This window comes from Halyomorpha halys, unplaced genomic scaffold (genome assembly GCF_000696795.3).
Source record: "Halyomorpha halys isolate HHAL.00 unplaced genomic scaffold, Hhal_1.1 Scaffold265.1, whole genome shotgun sequence".
Taxonomy (NCBI): domain Eukaryota; kingdom Metazoa; phylum Arthropoda; class Insecta; order Hemiptera; family Pentatomidae; genus Halyomorpha; species Halyomorpha halys.
In genome coordinates, this window is record NW_027107765.1 from 1,213,539 (window position 1) to 1,236,656 (window position 23,118).

At 29.5% G+C, this 23,118-nt stretch overlaps 2 protein-coding genes and 1 long non-coding RNA gene across 9 annotated transcripts in view; 2 read left to right on the forward strand and 1 right to left on the reverse strand.

The window, feature by feature from the left end:
* Positions 1-9,183: 9,183 nt before the first annotated feature.
* Positions 9,184-18,474, reverse strand: LOC106680505 (translation machinery-associated protein 7 homolog). 5 transcript variants are annotated; one of them, XM_014420267.3, is made up of 2 exons: positions 18,342-18,474; positions 9,184-9,527 (listed from the first exon to the last, which is right to left on the reverse strand). In XM_014420267.3, the coding sequence occupies exon 2, from the start codon at positions 9,519-9,521 to the stop codon at positions 9,327-9,329; it is 195 nt and encodes a 64-aa protein (XP_014275753.1). In that variant the 5' UTR covers positions 9,522-9,527; positions 18,342-18,474; the 3' UTR covers positions 9,184-9,326. The 5 variants fall into 5 exon arrangements, with proteins under 5 accessions (XP_014275753.1, XP_014275751.1, XP_014275750.1 ...); XM_014420265.2 differs by lacking the exon at positions 18,342-18,474 and adding an exon at positions 11,034-11,144; XM_014420264.3 differs by lacking the exon at positions 18,342-18,474 and adding an exon at positions 10,790-10,943.
* LOC106680507 (uncharacterized) lies at positions 11,233-15,119 on the forward strand. Its single transcript, XR_001343119.2, has 4 exons — positions 11,233-11,403; positions 13,225-13,504; positions 13,593-13,809; positions 14,865-15,119. It is a non-coding gene; the product is annotated as an uncharacterized lncRNA (long non-coding RNA).
* The window catches only part of atos (atossa), an 87,612-nt gene continuing 81,210 nt past the window's right edge, over positions 16,717-23,118 (forward strand). The window contains exons 1-2 of one of the 3 annotated variants that reach the window (XM_014420260.3): positions 16,717-16,840; positions 22,497-22,670. The gene's annotated coding sequence lies outside the window, so the exon portion shown is untranslated. Of the gene's footprint in view, positions 16,841-16,878; positions 17,214-22,496; positions 22,671-23,118 lie in introns of those variants that run through there. The other 2 variants (XM_014420259.3, XM_014420261.3) reach the window with 2 other exon arrangements.

The following is a 23,118-nucleotide window of genomic DNA, read 5'->3' on the forward strand; positions in this document are numbered from 1 at the left end:
CAGGTGAGCTTTCTCATTACCGGTGATTCCCTTATGTCCAGAGGCCCACACTAACTTAACATTTCTCGGGGCTACCGCAAAATAAATTCTGATTGATCTGGGTTGGATACGAACCCACAAACTTCTTAACCCTCGCCCCAGCCCACTCACACATCAGGTTCTCAAGCTGATTCAGAAGGAACAGTTTCAAACTGTTCTGTAGAAACTTTTCAATAATTCAATAAAATAAAGAGTGAAATCTTTAACCAATCAAATAATTTAAACTTAAATCGAATTTACTTTCTACAAATATTGCAATACAAAATAAAATGATTGTGTTTATGAAATATATAAATGTTATTTCATCATTGACGGGAATTTATTTCACGATAACCAAAACATAAATAAAGCACTGTCATAATGTATTTTTAAAAGCTGCCTAACATAGGCGCCTAATAGCATGTCAAGATAAATATGTAACATTTATCTGAGCGATCCTTTTACGTTTTATTATATGATTAACAATCTCCAGCTACTGAATCCTTTGATAATAAAAAGCTTACATAAAAAAATAAATAAACAACAGTTTTGTTCCTAATCTGGATATTTATATGTAAGGATATGTATATTTTTGGAAATTACGCTATAGGTATTTTTTAACAGCTCTGAAATAAAAATGTCTTAATACCGAATCGTCATTTCCATTTCGATCAGTGGATTAATACCCTACTTCTTCACTACATGTGCATGACCAAACTAGATTTATTGTACTGGCTATACTTAATAGAAATCCTTGATAACTTTTATATCCGTCCTAAATTTAATGACACAATATCTGGAAAATAAAATAAAATATGAGTTAAACGTTCAGACCGAACTTCATCTCTACTTAACGTGCTCTGGTATTATAATGAAATCTATTTCCTCGGCATGACTCTATATTCCTTCAAGCAAAATTGAAACCAAAAAAGTCACGCCCACGGTGCTTAGGCTTACGTTGAGGTAAATAGTAATATCCGTCATTGTAATCTAAACTGAAACAGAAGGCAGCCAGTGGCTTATACTCTTCCCCTACTCCTCTGCAAGGCTCCTGGTTCTATCATAATGTCCGCCTTTTTGGCTTCATTTTTCCTACCAGCTTACCCCCAAGACCATGAGATTGGCAAATACTTTCGAAATGAAGAAGACTTTGTTAAGTTAGAATCTTTAAAATTGTTAAGTTGGCTTAAAAAAATCAATGTTTAATCTGCTAGAATTTTAGCTTCATTTCCTTTTTACTTGAGCGGGGTTCACCCGCTTTGCAGTTTTTACGCTTGATATTTTCTGTTAAATGTTTTACTGTTGCCATAGTTGTTAAATTGTTCTTTTATTTAACTTTATTTATTTAATTTATCATCGTTAAAATTTATACAATAAATTATTATTAAATTTACTTATCTGAAAACTGTTGATATTGAAGTAAGTCATTCTGTCAACAGAACGGCTCATTTGAAAAATTAGTAGGAGAAAGTATTTCCACAATAAACAGTATAGAAATATTATATTTATAGTTTTGAAATGAAGATTTATTTATTTCAAGTTAAAGTGGAGCGGTAAGTAAACGTGTGAAAGAAGAAACGGATAGATTTTTTGTCTGTTTTTCAATGTCAAATTACCAAAAATATTTCTATAAAAAAAGTGATAATGCCCCGTTTACTCTCCATATCTCTCGTATATTCGATTTAAATTCTCACGTAAACTTAGTAGAAATGATTTAAAAGTACATAAACCTCGAATTGCGCTGTTCTATGTACATGCAGGTTGGAAATTATTGGCCCAACATATAATTCACCAAATTCCATTCACTACTTTCACTTACGCATGCGTAAACGTATTCTTGGTACACGTATATTTAAAAAATGGCATGTTCGATTTGACTCAAACTTGGCGGAAAGTTGGGGATTCGTGTAAAACGGGACTAGTATAAAGTTCATTAGATTTCGTCAATGACAATCGCTTAAGAAAGCGCAAATGTATTTTATTTACATGCATGTTTTAAACACATTATATTTAGAAACTGAACAAATTAAATCTCTCTATAACATAAACGTTTTAAACGCTTAATATTTTAAACCGTGTAATATTTTATTTTACATATAAGGTTGAATAATAAAAATGGGTTGTAAACAAATTGAGTTTAACTTAAGAAGAACGCATTTTGAGGGAGTAAATACGGAATAAACATTCAGTGCAATTTAGAGCTAAAAGCGAACATTGTTTTGAAGAGGGGCTAAATTGAAGTAAAAATTAAAATGCAGTGATAAAGACTTGAAATATATTTTTGTTTTTCCTGCTTACAGTGCATTGAAAATACTAGTACAATCTGAACTATAGAACTGATGTAAAATTTGTAATTCTATTAATGGGTAGATTCTCCATATGTTTGTATCATGTCATTATATCACCTACAGCAAAGTTTCTTGTATATATTTTTATACAGTTGTAAATAAATTATTAATAAAACATGTAAAATAAAATTTATTCGTAAAACATGAGATATAATAAATTAATTAGCCTACTTACATTAATACAATACACTTTTCTATGCTGTTATAAATATATAACTTAAACAATTATAGTTATTGGACGATAATTGTAATAGGAAAAAAACCTTACCACTTCAGTAGGAATTGTCCATTGATTTTTACAAATTATTCCATAACTCAACCTTATCTGGATAAAAAGGTTAAATTTGAGAAAAACAACACTTGAAATTGCACAAAACACTCAACAGTTGGAAGTACTACCAACTATCAAGGAAATTCTGACAGTAGAACAGCAAATATCAGTTTACACAATTATTGTGGATGCTACAGATTTCATTATCGTCACTAACGTCTGATCTATAACGATTTAAATGATCTATGGATTCTCAAGCTACACATACATATATTAGATATGTTTTAACACACGGCTCAACAGTCAGAAAGCTTGGCTAAGGTAGTGGAAAAGAAAAGCCATACTGAGCGTGCATCCGACAGTTTTCTGTCAAAACATTCGTTAGAACAACTAATGTTGTCTGATTGCATTTTCGCGCCTCCGTGCGACTTATCAGTGTTCCCTAGTCATCATAAGAATAAACAAAATTTATTAATATTCATACTCTTTTTTTAAAATCCTAATCATTCGATTTAATTACTACCCTGAGAATATTATAAAATTTATATATATAGTATAGTATATATACTATATATGCAGTATAAGAATAGTATGCATTATTCCATGGTTACTAACCTACGTTTAATTTCAACTTAAATAAACTGATTTATAAAAAAATTAATAATAATAATAAAATAATCTATTACAAATGATTTTTGCGACCCCTTTAGCGGCGCCTGACTTGGCAACCCCATTCTCAACTTCCACGAAATTTATACCACCACAAGATTATTGCGAATATTTGCAACTCGTTTTTTCGACACTGATTTAACCTCGTCATATGAACGTCTTCAAGGTAACCAACCGTAAACCGGTATAATTACATATTTAAAAAAAAAACTTAAATCAGAATGACAGTTGTAGAAATGCTTCATACAGACATGTGCTCAAGAATTTCAATTTTTTAAACTTCTGATTTTGTGATCAACATTAAACATAAACTCAAGATTTCATTTGATTTTTTCTAGTAGTTAAAACATTTTAAATATTTAAATATATGAATGATTGTCCGTATTTTTCAAAATATGAAGATGGGCGGGGGTGCGGTCAAAAGGAAGCAAAAAAAAAAATGAACAACTATTTATTTGCTGACGTTTCGCCCCTCAACTGGAACAGCCCTGATGAAGCTCTACAAAGTGGGAAAAAACATTGGCAAATAAATAGTTGTTCACTATTTTTTCTCTCCTTTAGACTGCACCCCCGACCATATTCTTCATATTTTAAATGTTTGTTGTATATAATGGTCTTTAATTTTCTAACAAATTATTAAACCTTACAAAAAAATATTTTAGAAGGAAATAAGTTTTTTTATCAGATTATCTGAGTTAAAAAAATTACCATTATTACTGAACAAAAAAAATTAATTGTGGCAGTCTTGAGACTGACTGACAGAAATGAATTTCTGGAAATGAAATAAAGTATTAAAAGGTTATTATTATTGATAATGATCAAGTGTTCCCTCTTATAGCTCAAGGCAGAAAATATTAGTTCCTTAATATTAATAATAATTAGAATGGTATAGACATTTCTAAAGTCAATTCTAGCTGGGAAATGTTTTATACTGTAATAGAAGCTCATTTTTATATAAGATAACAGAAGCTAGCTCAATCAGACCAGCACTGCTGGGATTGGTAATCAATCTACTGTAGGCTCGTACTCTCCTATTACAATATTAAATTTTCCTGCTAGAATTGGCAAGCATTGTTATTAGTAACTTGTGTAAAGAACAGAGGCAATGATTTGTTGAACTTATCAAGCGAAAATAAAATTTGTTTACACTAATACATATTTGTAAAAACAAATTACCAGTGTATAGTATTGAAACAAATTGTTCAAACGATTATTTTACTAATACAACAAAATAATAATTTTATTAGTTCTACAAATTTCACAATTTGATTTCAAACTAGATGAATAACTAAAATGAAAATTGAGATAACAATTATTCTACAGTAATCCAATAAACATAAATTGCATTCACTTCCTATTTTAAAATTTACAAACGAATTAAACATCCAAATGTAATGTTTAAAATTCACATTTCATTCATGCTAAAACCTTTATCTTTCACTGCATGTAAATAATAAATGACTTGGTATCGGTTTATTTTACAGCATACAATCAATAAATAAAAAATTGACTCAACAATATTTCGTATGGATTTAAATGTAAAATATATTTGTTCATAAACCTACCAAATTTAGTTATTGGGTAAGAGATAAAAGAGATTCATTAGCTTGATACTGATTACTATTTCAAACTAAACTTTTTGAAATAAACATTTCCACAAAAATCTTATTAGCTTTCCGTCCATAATAAATTTGGGGAAAACTATGCAGAATGCAATGAAAATTAAATGAGAGGCTTAAAATTGAACATTTTGCGTTAAAATTATAAAGTCCTATTGTAAAATCTTAAAATTCAAGAAACATAATTGCTGTATTTGAATGTTTTGGACAAACATACAAATATGGTTTTAATGGAAGTTTTGATATAAGATGAAGCAGTTAACTGCAGAAAGGAACTGTAATGAGGGAGGAAATACGGACAGAAAGTAGTTTTCTTCAGGTAACTGATCAATAAACCAGCTAACGTTAACAACACGTAAAACCACATATCATAAGAAAGAAACAATTGAAAAAAGAATGATATACTAAAAAACTGTTTTCAAAACTGGTGATGTTAGAGTACTGTCTTCCAGAAGTCATTATAAGACCATTGTGTTGCATCATACACTATTGTTTCAATTTGATTGTTGACAGTTGCCCCGTGAGAACGACCAATTTTCTGTTTTTGTATAAATTAAGTCCATTTTTGTATGGACAGTTATTTTAGCTTACTGAAGCTATGTGATATCTCCAATAACCTTTTGCAACTGTGTGACTAAATGAGCTAGCATCTATTTTTATTAATCTTTCATTTTTATTTTACAGGTACGGTTGCCTTATTGTTTTAAATAGTTTGTTAGACATTATGCCTATTCATTCCCTACTTCTATTGTCACTATTTTTTATTTAAATACAAATAAATCAGTAAAATTTACTTGTTAAAACAATACCATTTGTAAAATAGAAGTCTAGAAATTAATAAACCTACCTTCCTATTTTTTATTTATTTTGTTTGTTTACCACTTTTTGTCTTTGCAGTTCCCTATAGAGGTGAAAATAAAGAAAAGCTAAACTTATCACCAACACTTGTGCTAAAAATTCATTGCTTATACTTTAAAAAGTTACAGAAAAAGGAATCCAGCAAAAAATGAGACTGAGAGACTAAAGAATGACAAGAAAAAGAATTAACTGACAAGAAAAAATTATAATTTTCTTTAAACCAAATTCAAATCCAATGATTCCTGGAAGTGAGGATACTTTAGGCTACTTATTGAGATGAATTATTCCTTCATAATAAGTCTTCTCATCCGATTAAATTTGAATCACCTGAAAATGATGACACAATATGTTGTATGTATCTTTAGATGTAGGTATGTTATGCATACAATCACATCTAAAGAGTTCAAAATTAGAAACGAGGAAGAAAGACATATAACCAAAAGTAAGACATATTTCCATTCTTCAATATGTCAACAAGAATAAAAACAGATTAAAATAGATAAAAGAGATATAATATAAAAATAGATAAATTTCTGATTGAGAAATGTAATTCCAAAACCCAATCGTCTTTTTTTAATCAATTGTTTTGGTACCAAATTGTTTTACCTCATGATATTCTTGTACGAAAATTGTTAATTATAAATTGAAAAAGGATCTAACTGGATTAGGACTTCATTGTCTCAATTACAAAACAATAAGTTGATAAGTGAAAAACAAATTAGTTTTCTTAACCTTTTCAAATATTTTAAAAAATAAAACTTTACGGAAGGATTTATATTACTACTAATGGTTTTCTTTACATAACGTTAATTTTATTGTCGACTTGAACAGTTTGAAAACTTATACAGTGTAGAGTTGCTCTACATTTTTCACTAAATATATTTATAGTTATGGTGATGTGATGATATACATGACTATGTCTATGGGCTTGGTAACCAATGAATTATTAAAGGATTATTCAGTGCTAAAGCAATAAGTAAATAACTGAGAGGAAGAGGTCAAAGAAAACTTAAATGAGGGAATTATTTTAAGTTTAAGCTAATAGGTCGAGGTTTTAACAGGTTTAATATTATATTATAGGTAAAGTTGGTGTCATTGGCATCAACCCTCCAGATTCATTTGGACATATTTTCAATATCAACAAGCAAATTTCATCATTTATTTCTTATTTTCTAACTAAATAACTTATTAATATTTATATTTCAATAATGAATTATGAGTGATACTAGTTGATAATCTTTTTAATGGTATGATTCTTGGGTATTGAAATGTGTTCTATTTCCCCTTGTCTCTAATATGCTAGAATGGTTATAAACAAGGGTTATTCAAATTACCTATGTAGCAGTCATTATTTTTTGTCAAAGATAACAGAAAAAAAAGTAGAAATGAAATAAGGATACAAAGGACAGTGTACCTAGGTGCTACGGTAGAATTAGAATTATTCCCCACAATAACCATGAATTTAATGTTCAACATAGTTCTTTTGCTCATTTGGAAGCAAAAGACTAAAGTAAGTGAATAAGACTGTGTGCACTAATAAGTGCACGCCAACTAAAGAATACCTGGATTTATTAACAAGAAATTCAAGGTCATTAAAAATATTTTTTATTGTTTCATACCAAGTTTTGAAATCTAGTGTTCTTTCTTCTTTGTTTCCTAGAATTCAATTTCTTTCTAAGTTAAATTGGTAGATATGCTTCATATCAAGAAAATTAAATTAGTGGGATTCCATCATCTGTGGATCCACCTAGAAGGCTGAACAAATTATATGAGAATGTTAAGACCTTACCTACTATAGACTGCAACATTTAGAATAGCTAATGCTTGAAATATAAGATATAACTAGATCTAACACCACAGACCTTATGTCTATGATGTTGGAATGAATAGAAGTGTCTGATTCCTATATCTCTTGAAAACCGAGAGGTTTTCACAAAAATCCATAAGGGATTTCTCATCTATCTCTTAATATAATAAAAAAATAACCCTATTAATGAGAACTTACATCATAATTTAAGCTTTAAAGACATTTTGAAAAGTAATTTCAAATTCATTAGAATAAAAAATTTATAAGAACGTGAAAAGATTAATTATTCTACCACTTTCCTATATACTGTATTTTTATCAAAATCAGTCATGAAAGGTGTCCAGCTTCTTAATTGAACTGGAAGAGTATATGTCTATATAAAAGTAAATTTACTGAACACAAATTTTCTTTAAATAAATCAAATTCCATTTGTTGAAAACCTAGATAAGAATAGCAACCATCTACTTTTATTCTCATATTTTTGCATAACTAATATCAATTGGTATCCTTACTTAGCTATCTCTATCTCAGCAATAACTTAAGTTTGTGTGCAAAAGAATATTAACTTCACTAAAATTTTAAAGTAAAAACTAAGTTTTATTGGAAGATCAAGTAACAATCGTAGAAAGATGGCCCGGTTGGCAGTTAAGACAGGAATAAACATAGAAGAAAACTATTTATTTATAACCAACATTTCGTCTCACTTTATCAGGGCTAAATGAAAACAAGACACAAACATTTTGAAATATGTTATTTAAGAAAATGGTCAAGTTTCTCTTTTGACCGCAACCCTGACCATCTTATATATCAATTTTTACGGTCAACTATATATACATATATACAATTTTGAAATATGATAAAAAAAGAATATAAATAGAAAGAATGTAAAAAATTATATATAAAAGAGGAACGCAGTAAACTAAAGTAAATAAATAGTTTTATATTATTTTTTAATTTTACTATAACCCTTTTGCAAAAAGCATCTATTGAATCTGCCAACTATTCACAGATAACAATTGACACAAAACCAATGACTGTTATGATTATTATTGAAAAACTCCAAACCAGAATCACATCAGAATGTGAATTGAGAAATTGAAGGTTACTTGATCAGGGTAGAAGAAAAATTTATTCAAATGGGTAAACTCGCATTCAGGAATATTGGATTACGAGGAAGCATATAAATCAATATCTGAAAAAAAAATAGATTTTGTGCTCCTTGAAAAGGTTATGTCAACCAAATTCCATTCCATTTACTTCAAAACAATTTTACAAGATGCGATGAAAATAGAATAGATTTCTATGCAAAATCATTACTTAAAACAGAATTTCAATTGGTATCAGTTATAATCCATGATTGAGTAAATTTAAGTACATATTAATTTAAGTAAATATTAATAAATTAATTAGTAAGAAAATAAGAAACAAATAATTAAATTATGATCAAATGATCCTGAGGCTCATTGCTGATGACACTAACATTGCTTATTATATTAAACATCCTTTAACCTCAGTCGAAACACAGATCTGCAAGATATTGTAACTTTCATTTTAAGACAACATATTTTGGAAAGGAAATGCAATAAAAATATATTAGTTAACAATTATAATTTATTTTCAGTGAATATACAAAGATACAAATTGGCATGAGTTTGTTTACTCATTATTTTAAAAGAGCAATGGGTAAATGCATTACTGAAACACATAACAATCAAGTGAACTGTCCTTTGTTTTCTTCACTTCTTGCCAGATTTCTTGATACCGCCACCACCCATTGGCCCTTTCTGCGATGCTCTGGCTTTGGCTTCCTCCAAAGCTTTTTGTTGTTCTTTTTGTTTCTGCTTCATTGCCATATCATCATCTGTTAATTCTTTGTTATCTTTCTTGGGCGCTTTCAAAGGCTTTTTCTTACCACCTTCTCTTCCAGACATGGCAATCTGAAAAATATAAATGAATAAAAACCATTGTGTCATTGAATGTAACTCAATTTCTTATTAATCAAATTCATCTGGTTTACATAGACTTAATAAAATACTTCTAAATAATGTTCTACAATTTAAATGAAGTTTAAATATTACATTATGTATAACTCAATATCTAAAAAGAGGACTTAATTAAAATGAAGTACAAGGAAAAGAAGCAACATATAAACATCACAAACACCTAATACTAACTATAAATATACCTAATAATTTAATTCTGAAAGATTTATAGAGATATATCCAGGGAGGACGAATAAAGTTAGAAACATCTGTTGTTCTGAGTACATCAAGGAGTTACCACAGTAGGGCACTAAAATCAGTACATCAGAAAATGGCCGAAATAAATAGTTTTACACATGGTAGAACATTTTGTTACTAATAATACCATTTTTCAACCAAAGAGGAATCATAGTTCAGAGTTAATTAAAGGTACTATTCAGGGAAGGCTGCTAAAGTAGGATAAGTCAGAATTTAAAAATATTAAACCTTTTTGGCCATTTTTTTAGACATAAGCTAATAGATTTCAATTAATAAAAACATGTGAAATCTAAAATTTGAACACACTGATAATCCTTCCATATCAACCAAGTCTCTTTAACATTTCATGTCTCATTTTTAAGTATATTGTGAGTTTAAAGAAGACTCAAATAAATCTATCAATTAAGATGTTCAGAATCATATGCTTCACATAAACATTAAAATTCGAAATTCTGCAATGGTATTAAAAACTAAATACCTTTGGGCACAGTCCTATGGATATTACTATAATTAGTAATGAGCAGCATGATAAAACATTTTTACATACAACAATTAATTCAATAAAAAATTACATAGATTCATGTCTATGTATTAAAATAATAAAATTTAAAAATATCAATAATAACATTACAATTATCCAAAAGAAGAATAAATAAAACTTTCAAAACCAACTTATTAACACTGAAAATTGATATATCTACCAGATACATTTACTATAGATGAAAAATAACGACTAAAAATAATTAGCACCAAAATATATTTATATTAAGAATTTACCCACTAAAAATAACTTATTATAGTTTTATGGTACAATAATACTGAATCAAGCTAGTGGTAGATAGTGTGGCAACTAGGTTAGTAACTTTAATCACTCAAGAAATCCTTGGCCTCGTAGTATGTAAAAAAGGTTCAAAACAAAAGCTTCTTACTAATTAAATAACTAAACAAATAATACCTACTACCAAACAATCTTCTCAAACAAGCTAACACACTACCGTGAAGGTTATTATCTTGTTATAAGAAAACACAACGACCTTGATTTAAATTCTGTGTTCTCTGGGTATTGGTATTACAATGATTTTTCGAACTTATATTTATAACTTGTATAATGAGTTTAGACATTTAATCTTTTAAAAATAAATTAAATTGTTTTTTCTCGAATTCAAACAAAACTTTGAGTTATAAACCCCTTTAAGTGCATACCTTTCTCTATGCTTTTTCTGAAAGCTGAACTCCGATTTTGAAACTAAAAGATGACACGGCAAAACAACTACCTTCTTCCTTTAGCCAATTTCTTCTCCTTCTATAAAAAGCTAATATAGTTCTAAAATATTTATTATTTTGATAATACATAGGGAAGGGGTACGAGCAAATATTAAAAAAATGTCAATTTTAGTAACACAAAGTTGTATTTTTCATTACCGAGTACTTATTGATATCTTCGGAAGGAAGTTTTATGAAACCAAAATGATATCCGTTTAAGAAAATCTCTGCATTCAAAACTACGACAAAACCATTTTTGGGCACACCTGCCAGCTGTTACTGCTCAGCTTTAAAAGGGTAATTTTTTCAGGTAAGTATATTTATTATTCTTATAACTGTGCTGTAATTGTTCTTTTGAAATATTAATTTTCTATTAGTTATAATTTAGCGGGTTTACTTCCTATCAAAAGTCATTTATAGTTCATGATTGTTTTTTAAGATCTGCCTTTCTAATAGCATTAAGATCTTAAAACTTCGAATTCACTATACCGTGCATCTTTGCATCAAATTCTTATTACCACCATACCATTGTTAGATACTTGCATAAGCCGCCGACCTTAGGTGGAATGAGGAGTGTTTCTGAAAACCAGATAGGTGTGACCAATATCCAGACCTTCATTAATGAGAAACAGCAAGGATTGAATTGATATATCATTATTTTTTGCAATTCATTTGAAATTAGAAATAAATATCATGGAATTTCTCAAATTCGAATGGTATCAAATTTCTCAAAGAAAACCATGGTACACACATTTGACTTCTCAGTCAGTTACAATGTAGTGGAATGTTGCTTACTCCTTTCCTCTTGAGATATGGTGGTATAAAACCACGACTTTTATAAGTATATCACTGGAACTTTCCTCTCCTGTATATATCATCTCCGAATCGTTCGAAAACAGTCTTAGCTAGAATAACTAACTCCGAAAAAATAAATATCTAATGCTGATTAATGTATATCGTGTATGTTACTGGGAGCATCGTACTTCCATATCTGCTGTAGAACTATCCATTGCATGATAATATCATCATTTTCTGGACAGAAAGGCTGGAAATATAGATTTACATTTGTAATAATTACTTTAAAACTTTTAAAAGGTATTTAGATCCCCAGCTGAAAAATTACGGTTCCAACACACATCCGTATACCAGATAGGCTTAAATAGAGAAACGTAAAAATAATAGATGAATGGAATATGGTCCGGGTGCGGTAAAAAAAATACTCAAATAGTAGAATTATACTATTTTATTGAGCCTAATTCTAGTATTTAAATTAGAACTAGAATTAGAACCTAATTCTACTATTTGAGTTTTTTTTTTACCGCACCCGGGCCATATTCCATTCATCTATACACACGGTCAATCAACAATCTTCCAGTAAAAATAATAGAATTGTGTAGCGTATATGTTTCTTTTGCAACACGTTGTGTTAGGCCACCGGCTTTAGAAGGGTGGAAGCTTAAGCTCACTGAGTGAAAGTGGTCTTCCTAAATAAGAGTAGATCTATTGAGAAGCTACGGTTGTATTTTAAAGCAGCGGTCGCCAAACTTTATGGACCCATGTACCACTAATAGGATTTTTTAAGTGTTAAATATATTTACAAAAAAAAAAAATGGTTTTATTATTAAATCAAACTTTTAGAATTATAGATTCCTAATGTGATGGATTTTCCTGCTTACTTGAAATAAAATTATGGATATTTAGATCCAATGTTGTTACTGCAAGACGGTGAACTGAATGGAGAACTACATTTATTGACTAAGCTAAGATCGGTACTGTGTTTTGATGGCTGTGACAGCTGAACAAGCCTTTCCACATAAATAAATTATGGAGAATTGAATCAGAATTTTCATAGCCGGTTTACTAAGAAAAGGTTATTAACTTTTTATGGAGTAAAATAAATAAATAAATACTTCAACTGATAGACAAACAGGAGAGTGGAACATAAGAAGAGTGCGAAACTAGACGGGATAAAACATGTAGCTAAAACAATGCAGCTACAGCAGTACGACTTATTTACCGTAGCGTTCTTCTATGAAGTAGCATTTCTATAACTTTTCACGTATTACTATGAATTGAATTATGTTACAATGCATATTAAAACATAACTTAACGTGATGAGTATATCTTTCAGGGGAGCAGCGAAATTTTCTCGCGGACCACTAATGGTTTTATCAGTCTGATCAGGTCTCATATGATAAGGTCATTCTCTTTGATGAAGCGGACTTACAAGTCAGTCAGAAGGTGCAATCCGTAAAGGTGTAGGAATTGTGGTAAAGATGGAAGGGCAGTAAACCAATCGCGCTGGAAAATGATTTAAGACTCACTCATTTCAGAATCATAACTGATACTCACGGCTTCGTCTCCAGTCGTGATTCGAACACAACTGTTAATTAGACTGAGAACTCAGAGAAGTAAGTCATGTGCTACTCAAGCATCATAAAGTTCTTTGTGGCTTTTCTTTAGAGATTTTTCAGTTATTAATCTTGAGTTTGCACCTAGGGACCTAGTTTCAATTCAAAGATTAGGGAACACAAGGGAACAGAGAGCAAGTCAGGAGCCTTGGTTGTATTTTGGAGGGAGTCCAGATGCAGCAATCATGAAGAGAGTGTAGTGCTGAACATCAGAGACTGCTCTTGATCACTTCCAGTCCACCACCTTGGGATTTTCCCAAGATACCATATAGGTACCTGAAGCTAGGAATAATACAAAATTTCAGGTTGGTATAAACATTTTCAAAGATGTTCTTTTGTATACTTTCCCAATTTGATCTTTGATGGGGTAATTAAAAAAAATTGCTATTTGACTTTTTATCCTGGATGTAGAGAGCCTCTGTTTTCAAACTTTGTTAATAGATGTTCAAGATTTTATTTTATTTTCAATTTTCGGTTCCTATGAAGAGAGGTCAAGCAATGGAAAATTCTCATTGTCATGTAAAAAATATCAAATACAGGATCATGAAAACGCATAAAGGTATATGGAGAAAATGTCAATGGTGTTTTATATCCATCATCCTGAGAAAATTTCTCTTTATACTTATGATAAACATTTCAGCATCAGAACTAACACTAATAAGAAAAGTATTTCAACATTTGCTCTTACTTTGACCAAACCTTTCCTTTGTTTGTAACATAATTGAGTTATGAAAGGAATATGGTCCAGGTGCGGTCAAAAAAACTCAAATAGTATTATAGCATAATTGAGTTAGTAGCACCAAGACTATGGACTAGAATCTATCTTAGGAGACTTGAGAGTTTGTTGTCAAGTGTGCCTTTGGTAATATGTACTTGGTAACAAGATATTAGACCTCTTTCTAATAATATTCAAGGCAGGATACCTGAGATAGCAAAACCCTTATTAACAATAAATTGTATAATAGATATTCTTAAGAGAATATTACTAAATTTTCGTTTACTTTTCCCTGTTTTACAAGGAAAACACTGACAAAAACATATATGTAGATCTTTATACATTTAGATATATATATATATCTATTTATAATTTAGATAATAAAAGAATAAAAGAAATTTAAGCTCATTTATTTTTTGGGGAGAATTTAGTAGTCAAACTTACATATATATGAACTAGTCATACAATATGTAGTTTATTTTTTCTGCAGTTATGGTAGTTTTAATATTTTGTTTTTCAAGTATAGTACTATAGAATTGAAATATTGTTATTTTAATATTAAACTATTTTTATAATTCAAACATAAATTGACGTCATGAAATATCTCTTCCTGTTTTTTTATTTTATTTTTTTCATAATATATAGATTCTAGAGATAGATGTACACTACCTATCTGCTACTCCTATACAAGGCAAATAATATCCTATATCTAAACATATGCCATATACTATCCACAATTATTATCTGCAAAGAGGAGCTAGATGAGAGACATCCTTGTCTAACTATTATTGTTGATTTCAAGACAGGAGCTGTTTTTGCTGTGAATTGTTGTTCATGCTTTCAATACTTTGTCCTGAAGTTAATGGTCATCATTGTCAATAAAGTAACTGGCAGTTGTGAATAAAGGTTTAAGTTGAAAAACATAAAAATGATTTTATAATACTATATTTAGTTTATTTATTATAGTTTAAATAAATAATAGTGACATAGTTGAATCCCTCCATTAATATGAATTCACAAATAATTACTATCTGAATGAAATGAAATCAACAAATGAAAACTATTTTACATTGTAAGAGTAATTTAAAGGAAATTTAAATTGTTGTATAACGTTAGTTCTGCATGCATTTCATAGATGGCCTCTATTGTATGAAGTGCTGAGTCTGGTCTGGTTTTAATTTATCAATTTATCAACTAACATTTATTTAATGAATGGCTTATGTTAATTCATTGCTATGTCAGTCTAATTGGATTTAATGATGGTAAATGTTTATATTGATTATTTTCATCCATGAAATTATCAATATTAATTGGTTTGAAAAATATGATTCATTTATTATGCTTTGTTTCTTTCTGGGTTGAGACATTATATCTAATGAACAAGTGAAATCAATATCTTCCCAATTTATTTTACATATCGTCGGTTTTATCTAAAAAGGGCGAATCAATTTATTTTCAGGAAGGCATATTTTGTACTCAGTAGGGAATGCAGGAATCTTATGAGGGGCGCGCCTTTGTATCAGATGAATTACGTACATTTAATCGAAAATGTTAATCTAAAAAAGTATGTTTAATATAACACTAATTTTATTAATCAGTTTAATTTTTGATTAAAGACACACTAATAGATGCGGATGTTGAGTTTATATGTGATAGAAGAAGTTTTGAAGAAAACAATTTTTTTTCACCATCCAACGCTACCCGGCAGGCATTCTATGGTTTGTACTTAGTGGTAAATTCGTTTTTCATGAAAAACCAATAACATTTTTGAGGACCTGGTACATTCCTTATTGTGTTTCACAAAGTTAAACTGATAAGTATCAATAACTATTTCAGTGAAAAGACGAAAATCCTCCATTTGTTGAATTCACTCTTTTTGGGGTTGCTACTTTTCTTAAATAGTGGCACGTTTGACAACTTTTTTATTTATTTTGTGTTTTGAAGTATTCTATAGATTGTACCGTTAACAGGAGTCAATATGTAAAATTAAAAATCGCTTTAGGAAATTCTGAAGAACTTTTACAGATAGTACCTCAGTCTACGGTAATGTCTTGTACCATGACCCATTCTAAATAAAAACAACAACTATTCTGTGATGAGCCACTATTCATCATATTGATCATACATTTTTTCTAAGTCATATTGCAAAATTAAAAGATTTTAATATAATAAATCTTTAATGTTGAAGGAGTCTATGTATATAAGAAATTACATAAAAAATAACATTTTACTACTTCCATGTAATTATTAGATTATTTATAAAAAAACTTCATTAACTTATTCTTAATAATTATTTGTCTTTGAAAGTTAATGTAAAGTGGTGTTACAAGTACATATGTGTTTAAGCTAACAGGTAGAGTTAGCTAATTAGATTAGAGGAAAATTTTGTTTTATTTGTGGGAATAAGATAATAATTAAAGATAATTACTCTATTTAAATTTTAAAGATTTTATATGATAAGAGTTTGTTTTGTTGATAGTACTATGTATATTTAAACCCCCACCCTTGTTTACAAGGTACGTCAGTGAAGAACAACCAATCGGAGTTACTGTCATTCTAGGATTCAGTTACAGCTGATGAAATAACCAGCTGGCTGCTGCCAACAGAAGAGTTTTTAAAAGGTGACGAGTTTCCATTAGTTTTATTTTCTCTTCTGACTTATAATGTAAGTCGAATCTTTTTAAGCATGGCTATGATGTGTTTTATAAAATTGAGATGAATTATAAGTTGCCATGATAAATGTAATGGAATGTGGGTAGGTATTTTTTATTGGGTAGGTTGGTAACGGCCTTAGTTCTCTGACAGTACTAAACATGCACTTGGTAACAAAGGATATTCACTCCTTGTATGTTGAATTATTTTTGCCTGAACTTGACCAGATTTGTCACAGATTCCTTTTTAATTTTTGTGTAAGATGTTACCAAACTTGATAAGCAAGTGTAAAGGGATTGAAGAGAAAGGAATTGTTTTATGACAATCAGTTCTTAGCTGAGGGTAAGTTTCCTTTTATGTTGATTTTTTTTTTTACACTACGTATTATTAGAATGATTTATTGTTATGCTAGGTTATAAATGTGTTAAGATATTTAGGTTGTCTGTCCCATTGTAATTTTGTTGAACAAAATTTTGTGTACTATTATAATAGTGTTTTTTATTTCATTTAATCATATGTATTATATATTACTAAAAGTCATCAAAGGAGAAATATTTAGTCAGTAAAATGGCTAAGAGGGGAATAGTCAGTAAGATAGATTAAAGCTTAAATTCTTTTTTCTGCATTTTATTTCTATATTAAAAGAAACTTTGATACTGAATGTTTCAAATGATTCATTTAAATTTTGGAGTTTCCATAATTTATTTTGTTTAAAACTTTTTTTTTATATGTTCTTTCCTGATATTATGTTGCTGAACCTAATTTGATGAAATTTATATTATTTTCATTACATCAGAAATATGCATATGAGAGGTAAATCAAAAATATTAAAAAATTTGAATGTAAATAGATATCAATGGAATTAAATGTACCTTTAATTGTGAATTCAGATTATTGTTGGAGTGTATTATTCCATTTTTCTTAAGATTGTTATTTGTATCATATTACCATTATTCGCCAGTATATAATATTTTATATATTTTTCCAATACTGGGAGTTGATAATTTTCTTTCACCTTTGATTTTGGTTATTTTACACCTATACTTTCTTAATTTTCACTGAGGAACCAAGGAATTTTTTTTATTTGGTTTATAATGTAGTTTTTGTATTCAAAAATGTTTTGATTTAATAAATAAATAATATGACTTTCTGTAATTGATTCGTTATTTTCATTAACTCTACAGATACTGTTTTCATTAAAATATCAATTACCTAACTAATTGAAACACATTTACAACTCCAGAAAAACATTTAAGTTAAGACATACTAAAACATTAAAAAAAGGTTGACATATTACATTATTATTAAAAGTAAATTATGAATAAACTCAGTTAAGCCTTTGGAAATGTATGTTTCTCTTTTATCATATTTTATTAACACTAAGAATAAATAAAAAATTTTAGAGAAGTATGATAATATAGAGATAAGAAACTATTTGAAAGGATAGATACTAATCAAAATGTCACTTACCTATATATGATAAATGTTCCAAGAAGTTTAAATGTTGATTATAGATTGCCACAAACTCACTGATTTAATTTATTTTTATATATTTACTTATGCGTTTATAATATGTTTATCCTACCACCTAAGATTTAAGAGTTTAATTAGATTAGAGGGTGTGTACTATATTCAGTATAATGCTGTAGTTAATAATAATAATAATTTTTACATCAAGCCATCTTGGAAATTTCAAACACAACTTAACTTAAATCTGCCCATGTCTTGTTCAATTAAATAATGTTACTATCATCTGGCTCAAATCACCAATAATAATTTATTAGTTCTTCAAATTAATATAAGCAATGCCTTTGTTGAGAAATAATTTATTTTCTACTCAAATAAAATAATTCATTTGATCAGATTATTTTTAGCTTTCAGATTTATTTTTCTCAGACTGCATTTCCCTATATATTTATCAGCAACATTGTTTGGCAGATTATTTAGTTTCTGTAGAAACATTCTTTTTAATTGAGTTCTTTTAGGTTTATCAGAGTGCCTTATCCTTAATTATTTCTGTTTATCTTTAATGAAGAAATGAGATTTGTACTACTCGAAAACAAACATTATGTACAGATTAGATATAGGCTAAACTTTCCATTTTAAAACTGTTAAGATATTATATTTTGAAATTTACATCAAACTATTACTAACACTTATGATTAGCCCTAACTAATCACATAGTGGTTTATTGCAAGAAAAGCCAGTGTCTCAAGTGACCATTTTAAGATATATTTTGAACAACTGTTGTAGTAACAAAATACATGTGTTGTAAATGTACTCTAAAAGAAATGTTTAATAACTAAATATGAGAAAACCATAACACCTTCCTTAGTTTAAAAATTCTTTCTAGTCTGGTTTCTACTATAGTTCAGATTCAGTTCCATTGAATTGCTAATTGTTTATGATTCCCTAATTTATTACTTTTAACTGTTTAGTACAATTTATTTTTGTATGACTCCTTAGTGAGTATTATGGTTGATAGTTTTTAGTTGGCGCGGCTGATTTCAATTGCCAATCGATTTGACATGCCCGCATTTGATCTGCATTACAACGTGCTGGAATTTAAAGTAATTCAGGCCCCGAATTCACGTCTTTTAAAATTCTATTAATGGTATTGTAAAGTTCTCTGTCTCTCAGGCTTCGGCTGTAATTTTGGAATCGGTCGTTCTGTTACATAATCGTTTATTAAGGCTTACATAAGGATGTTGATGGTAAACGAAAATAGTGCTGAGACAGTATTAATATTAATTATGGTTATCGTCAACAGTGCGACATTTTTTTTCTTTGTTTGAATGGTATATTGTCGGTACCCAGATTTGTAGTGTTTTCAATTTATATACTATACTTCATCGACTGTCGATGATTTTAAATTATTTTTGAGTGAATTAAGATGATGATAATTAATTTAACATAAAAATTAAATTCTACAATATTATATGATTAATTTTTATTTACCGTATAATATTGATTATATAGTAATATTGAACAGTTACTATATTCAAAATTAATTTAAATTCATTATCCTCATAATTGTTTGAAGGAATCTTATTTGCAAGTTATTTAACATTTGGGTATGTAAATGGGAAGTACAAATAGGTCAGCAGAATGACAAATTTTGGGCATATTGTGGCAACAGCTGTTTTTTATGATGGTTGATTGTAAAAAATAAATTAATGGGTTCATAGTGGATTTATTTTATAAACTTCTCGCGAAACAGGATCGGAATGAAACTTGGAAGTTCGAAATAAGAACTAGCAGACGATGTTATTGGAAGAGAATCAGTACGGAGGATCTGACTACATATCAAAACCAAGTACAGGCTAGGCAACCTTGTATATTCGTGGTTTGCATAAGATATGACAAATAGAAAAAAAGCTTGCCGTATGTTGTAATACGTATTTCATGATGTTGGTCGAGACACCTAGAGACATCTACCCATATCAGTGACTAATCAACATTGCCGCCCAGTTAGACATTTTGAGTTTCCGTTGGTTACCAAGATTACGTAGATCCTTCACAGGAAAAAATGGATGATATAGATAAGTGTAAACATTGACTACCTGGATCTTTCTATGATATTTAAAATAAGGGAATAATTCAGCAGTGGCCTATGCTCCTTATTTTCCTTTTTACAACTTTCCGGTTCATCTCAGTTGGTCGTTAGGGAGAATAATATAATAAAGCACTATTTGCAACGCTAGGTTCTGCCTCATCTGTAAAGATAGGTTATTACCAAGGTTTTATGTTTACTAAAGTCAAAGTAATTAATTATTACTATTGTTCATATCGATAGTTTTTCACTAAATTTCCACCAACTTGTCGAAAAGATGAATTTAGTGTTCACTCTTTTAGAAAAATTACAACTTTTTAATCAATTTTCCTAATGCAGGGATTTTTTGTAAAGTCAGTGCAAACATATTTATCTCTACTGTGAAGTAAGCTATTGATATATCATATCGTTCTTCCAGAATGGAAGAACCACTTAAAAAGTGTGTTTACGTTTAGATATATTATAAGATCCATATAAAAGCCAAATTTTTTTTTTTTCCTTATGAAGATTGGCGATTTTTGTTGAGGAATGAGAACAAATCGACGGTTGGAAATAAAATCACGTGACTGTTAGGTTGGCCTAATAAAGCTGACGAGGTTTGCGTTGCCTGCCATGGGCGTAGATAAGTATCTCCCGGAGGCGGCCATGTCCCCTCCCTCCCTAGCACCTTCCTGACCCTCCGCATTCTTTTTTTGAAAACTAAAAACTAAAAAAGAATCTAAAACTGATCCATATTTTGCCAATTGACGCCTAAGAATAATAATTATTAAAATTTGATTAAGATTGAATGTTGTTTTAAATATGTAGACATGTATTTCGGGTTGAAAACCACCAGGTTTATTCCTGCCCAACTTGAACATTTGGTTTTGCTATACTAATGTTGCATACCGTCGAAATTTTTTATTACGCTAGCAGTATAAGCAGTAAATTAGCACTTTGATTTTTTTAAAAAAATTGAATTTAGGTTTCCATATAATTGCTAATAAATAATCACTAAATTACTGATGATGAACAGTTAACTAAATCTGATAATCATTCGCAATTTTTCATATTTGTAAACGTTTTTATTGTGTTGATCCGTTATTCACAAATAACTTCATTCTAAAAATTAAAAAAAATGAGTATTTTATATATCAATAATATATTTACCAAATATCAGTTTAAGTAAATCTTAGCTAAAATGGTACCATGACAATGATTGGATACCGATGCTACAAAAACTCCCTGCTCACCTCTCTCTACTTCGTTCCACAACCAGATCCCCACAACACCTTGGTCTACCAGTCGAACTTAAATCCTTAAATTTAGTGATAATTCTTATCGACGTCAATAACTATACTCTCATATTTCAATTCCATTAATACCAGGTGAAGTCCCCCGACATTCAGTAAATAATTTAATATATCCAACTTATTTACATTTTAATATATAATTACAAGAAGTTCTACCAATATGCCGGATGAAGCTTATAGTATGGCTAAAACAAAAATATTTATTTCTTGACTCTACAGAACTTTATTCTGAGAGAACTATAGTATAGTTGGTAGTAATGGAAGAAATTTAACAGTTTAACCTCCCGTTCCTCAACGTAGAATGCCCTTCTATAAATATGACAATAAACTTTGACAAAACAAAAATTATGAGGAACGGAAGGAAAGGACGGAGTTGGATGACTGCATGCAACTTGAAACAGAAATGCTCCAACGTTAAAACACAGAAGCTTCACCTAAATAAGAAAAGCTGGTTGGATGAGGACATAAGGGAGAGAATTGTCTGCAGGAAGGGACTTTGACTCTATCAATATGACAATTTTATGAAAATAATATCAACAAAATATCCAGGAATGGAACTATTAAGACAGGATTCCTGAATTATTTTTTGTAATACCTTGAATATTATTGTATAATATGTATGATGTGTGGAACATTTGTCTATTTTATGTATATGTCTTTTCCATTTATTTATTTTATTTTGTATTACAAATGTTGGATTTGGTCTCCTTAACTAAATGCAATGTAAATCGATCTGAATAGAGACTCCCCCACCCTGACAGATTGAACTGTTGTGTGCAGGGCAGAGAAGGTTTAAAGGCCTACCTTGGAGAGGCGGCCTTGGCAACAGCTGGTGAAAGGACAGCTGATGGTGCGCGCGCACGGGCAGATCCTATGTATTGACCCCCCACCCCAAGCGATCAGCTGGATTGATCCTGTACGGTCTGCTCAGCCGGCAACTGGGCACCTCATCAGGTGACGTACATCTACAATCATACATTTATACATTTGTCTTCTATGTCGGATTTCAAGTTTGAATCAAATATACTCCTCAACACAACCTTTTTGTCTTTCCTTCATATTTAACCCAATTATCTTATATTTCTTTTCAAAATTTATTATTTTGTGTTACTCTAGCGATAATGTAAGTACATTTACAGCTTACCATGGAAAGAATATATTCTACACAAGGGTTTTCAGTTTTATATAATATAAACACAATGATATGTAAATTATTTTCTATAGCAATTATTCTTCTATAAAGCTTTACTCAGAATTATTTCAATTCTGACATACTCAAGACATGAAAAATACTGATTTCGCTATCTTGTGACCATATTTCTTTTTTTTTTTTATATTGTTTTAACTGATTAAATTAATCATAAAATTGTATATACTTATAGCCTTCATTCTCTTATATATA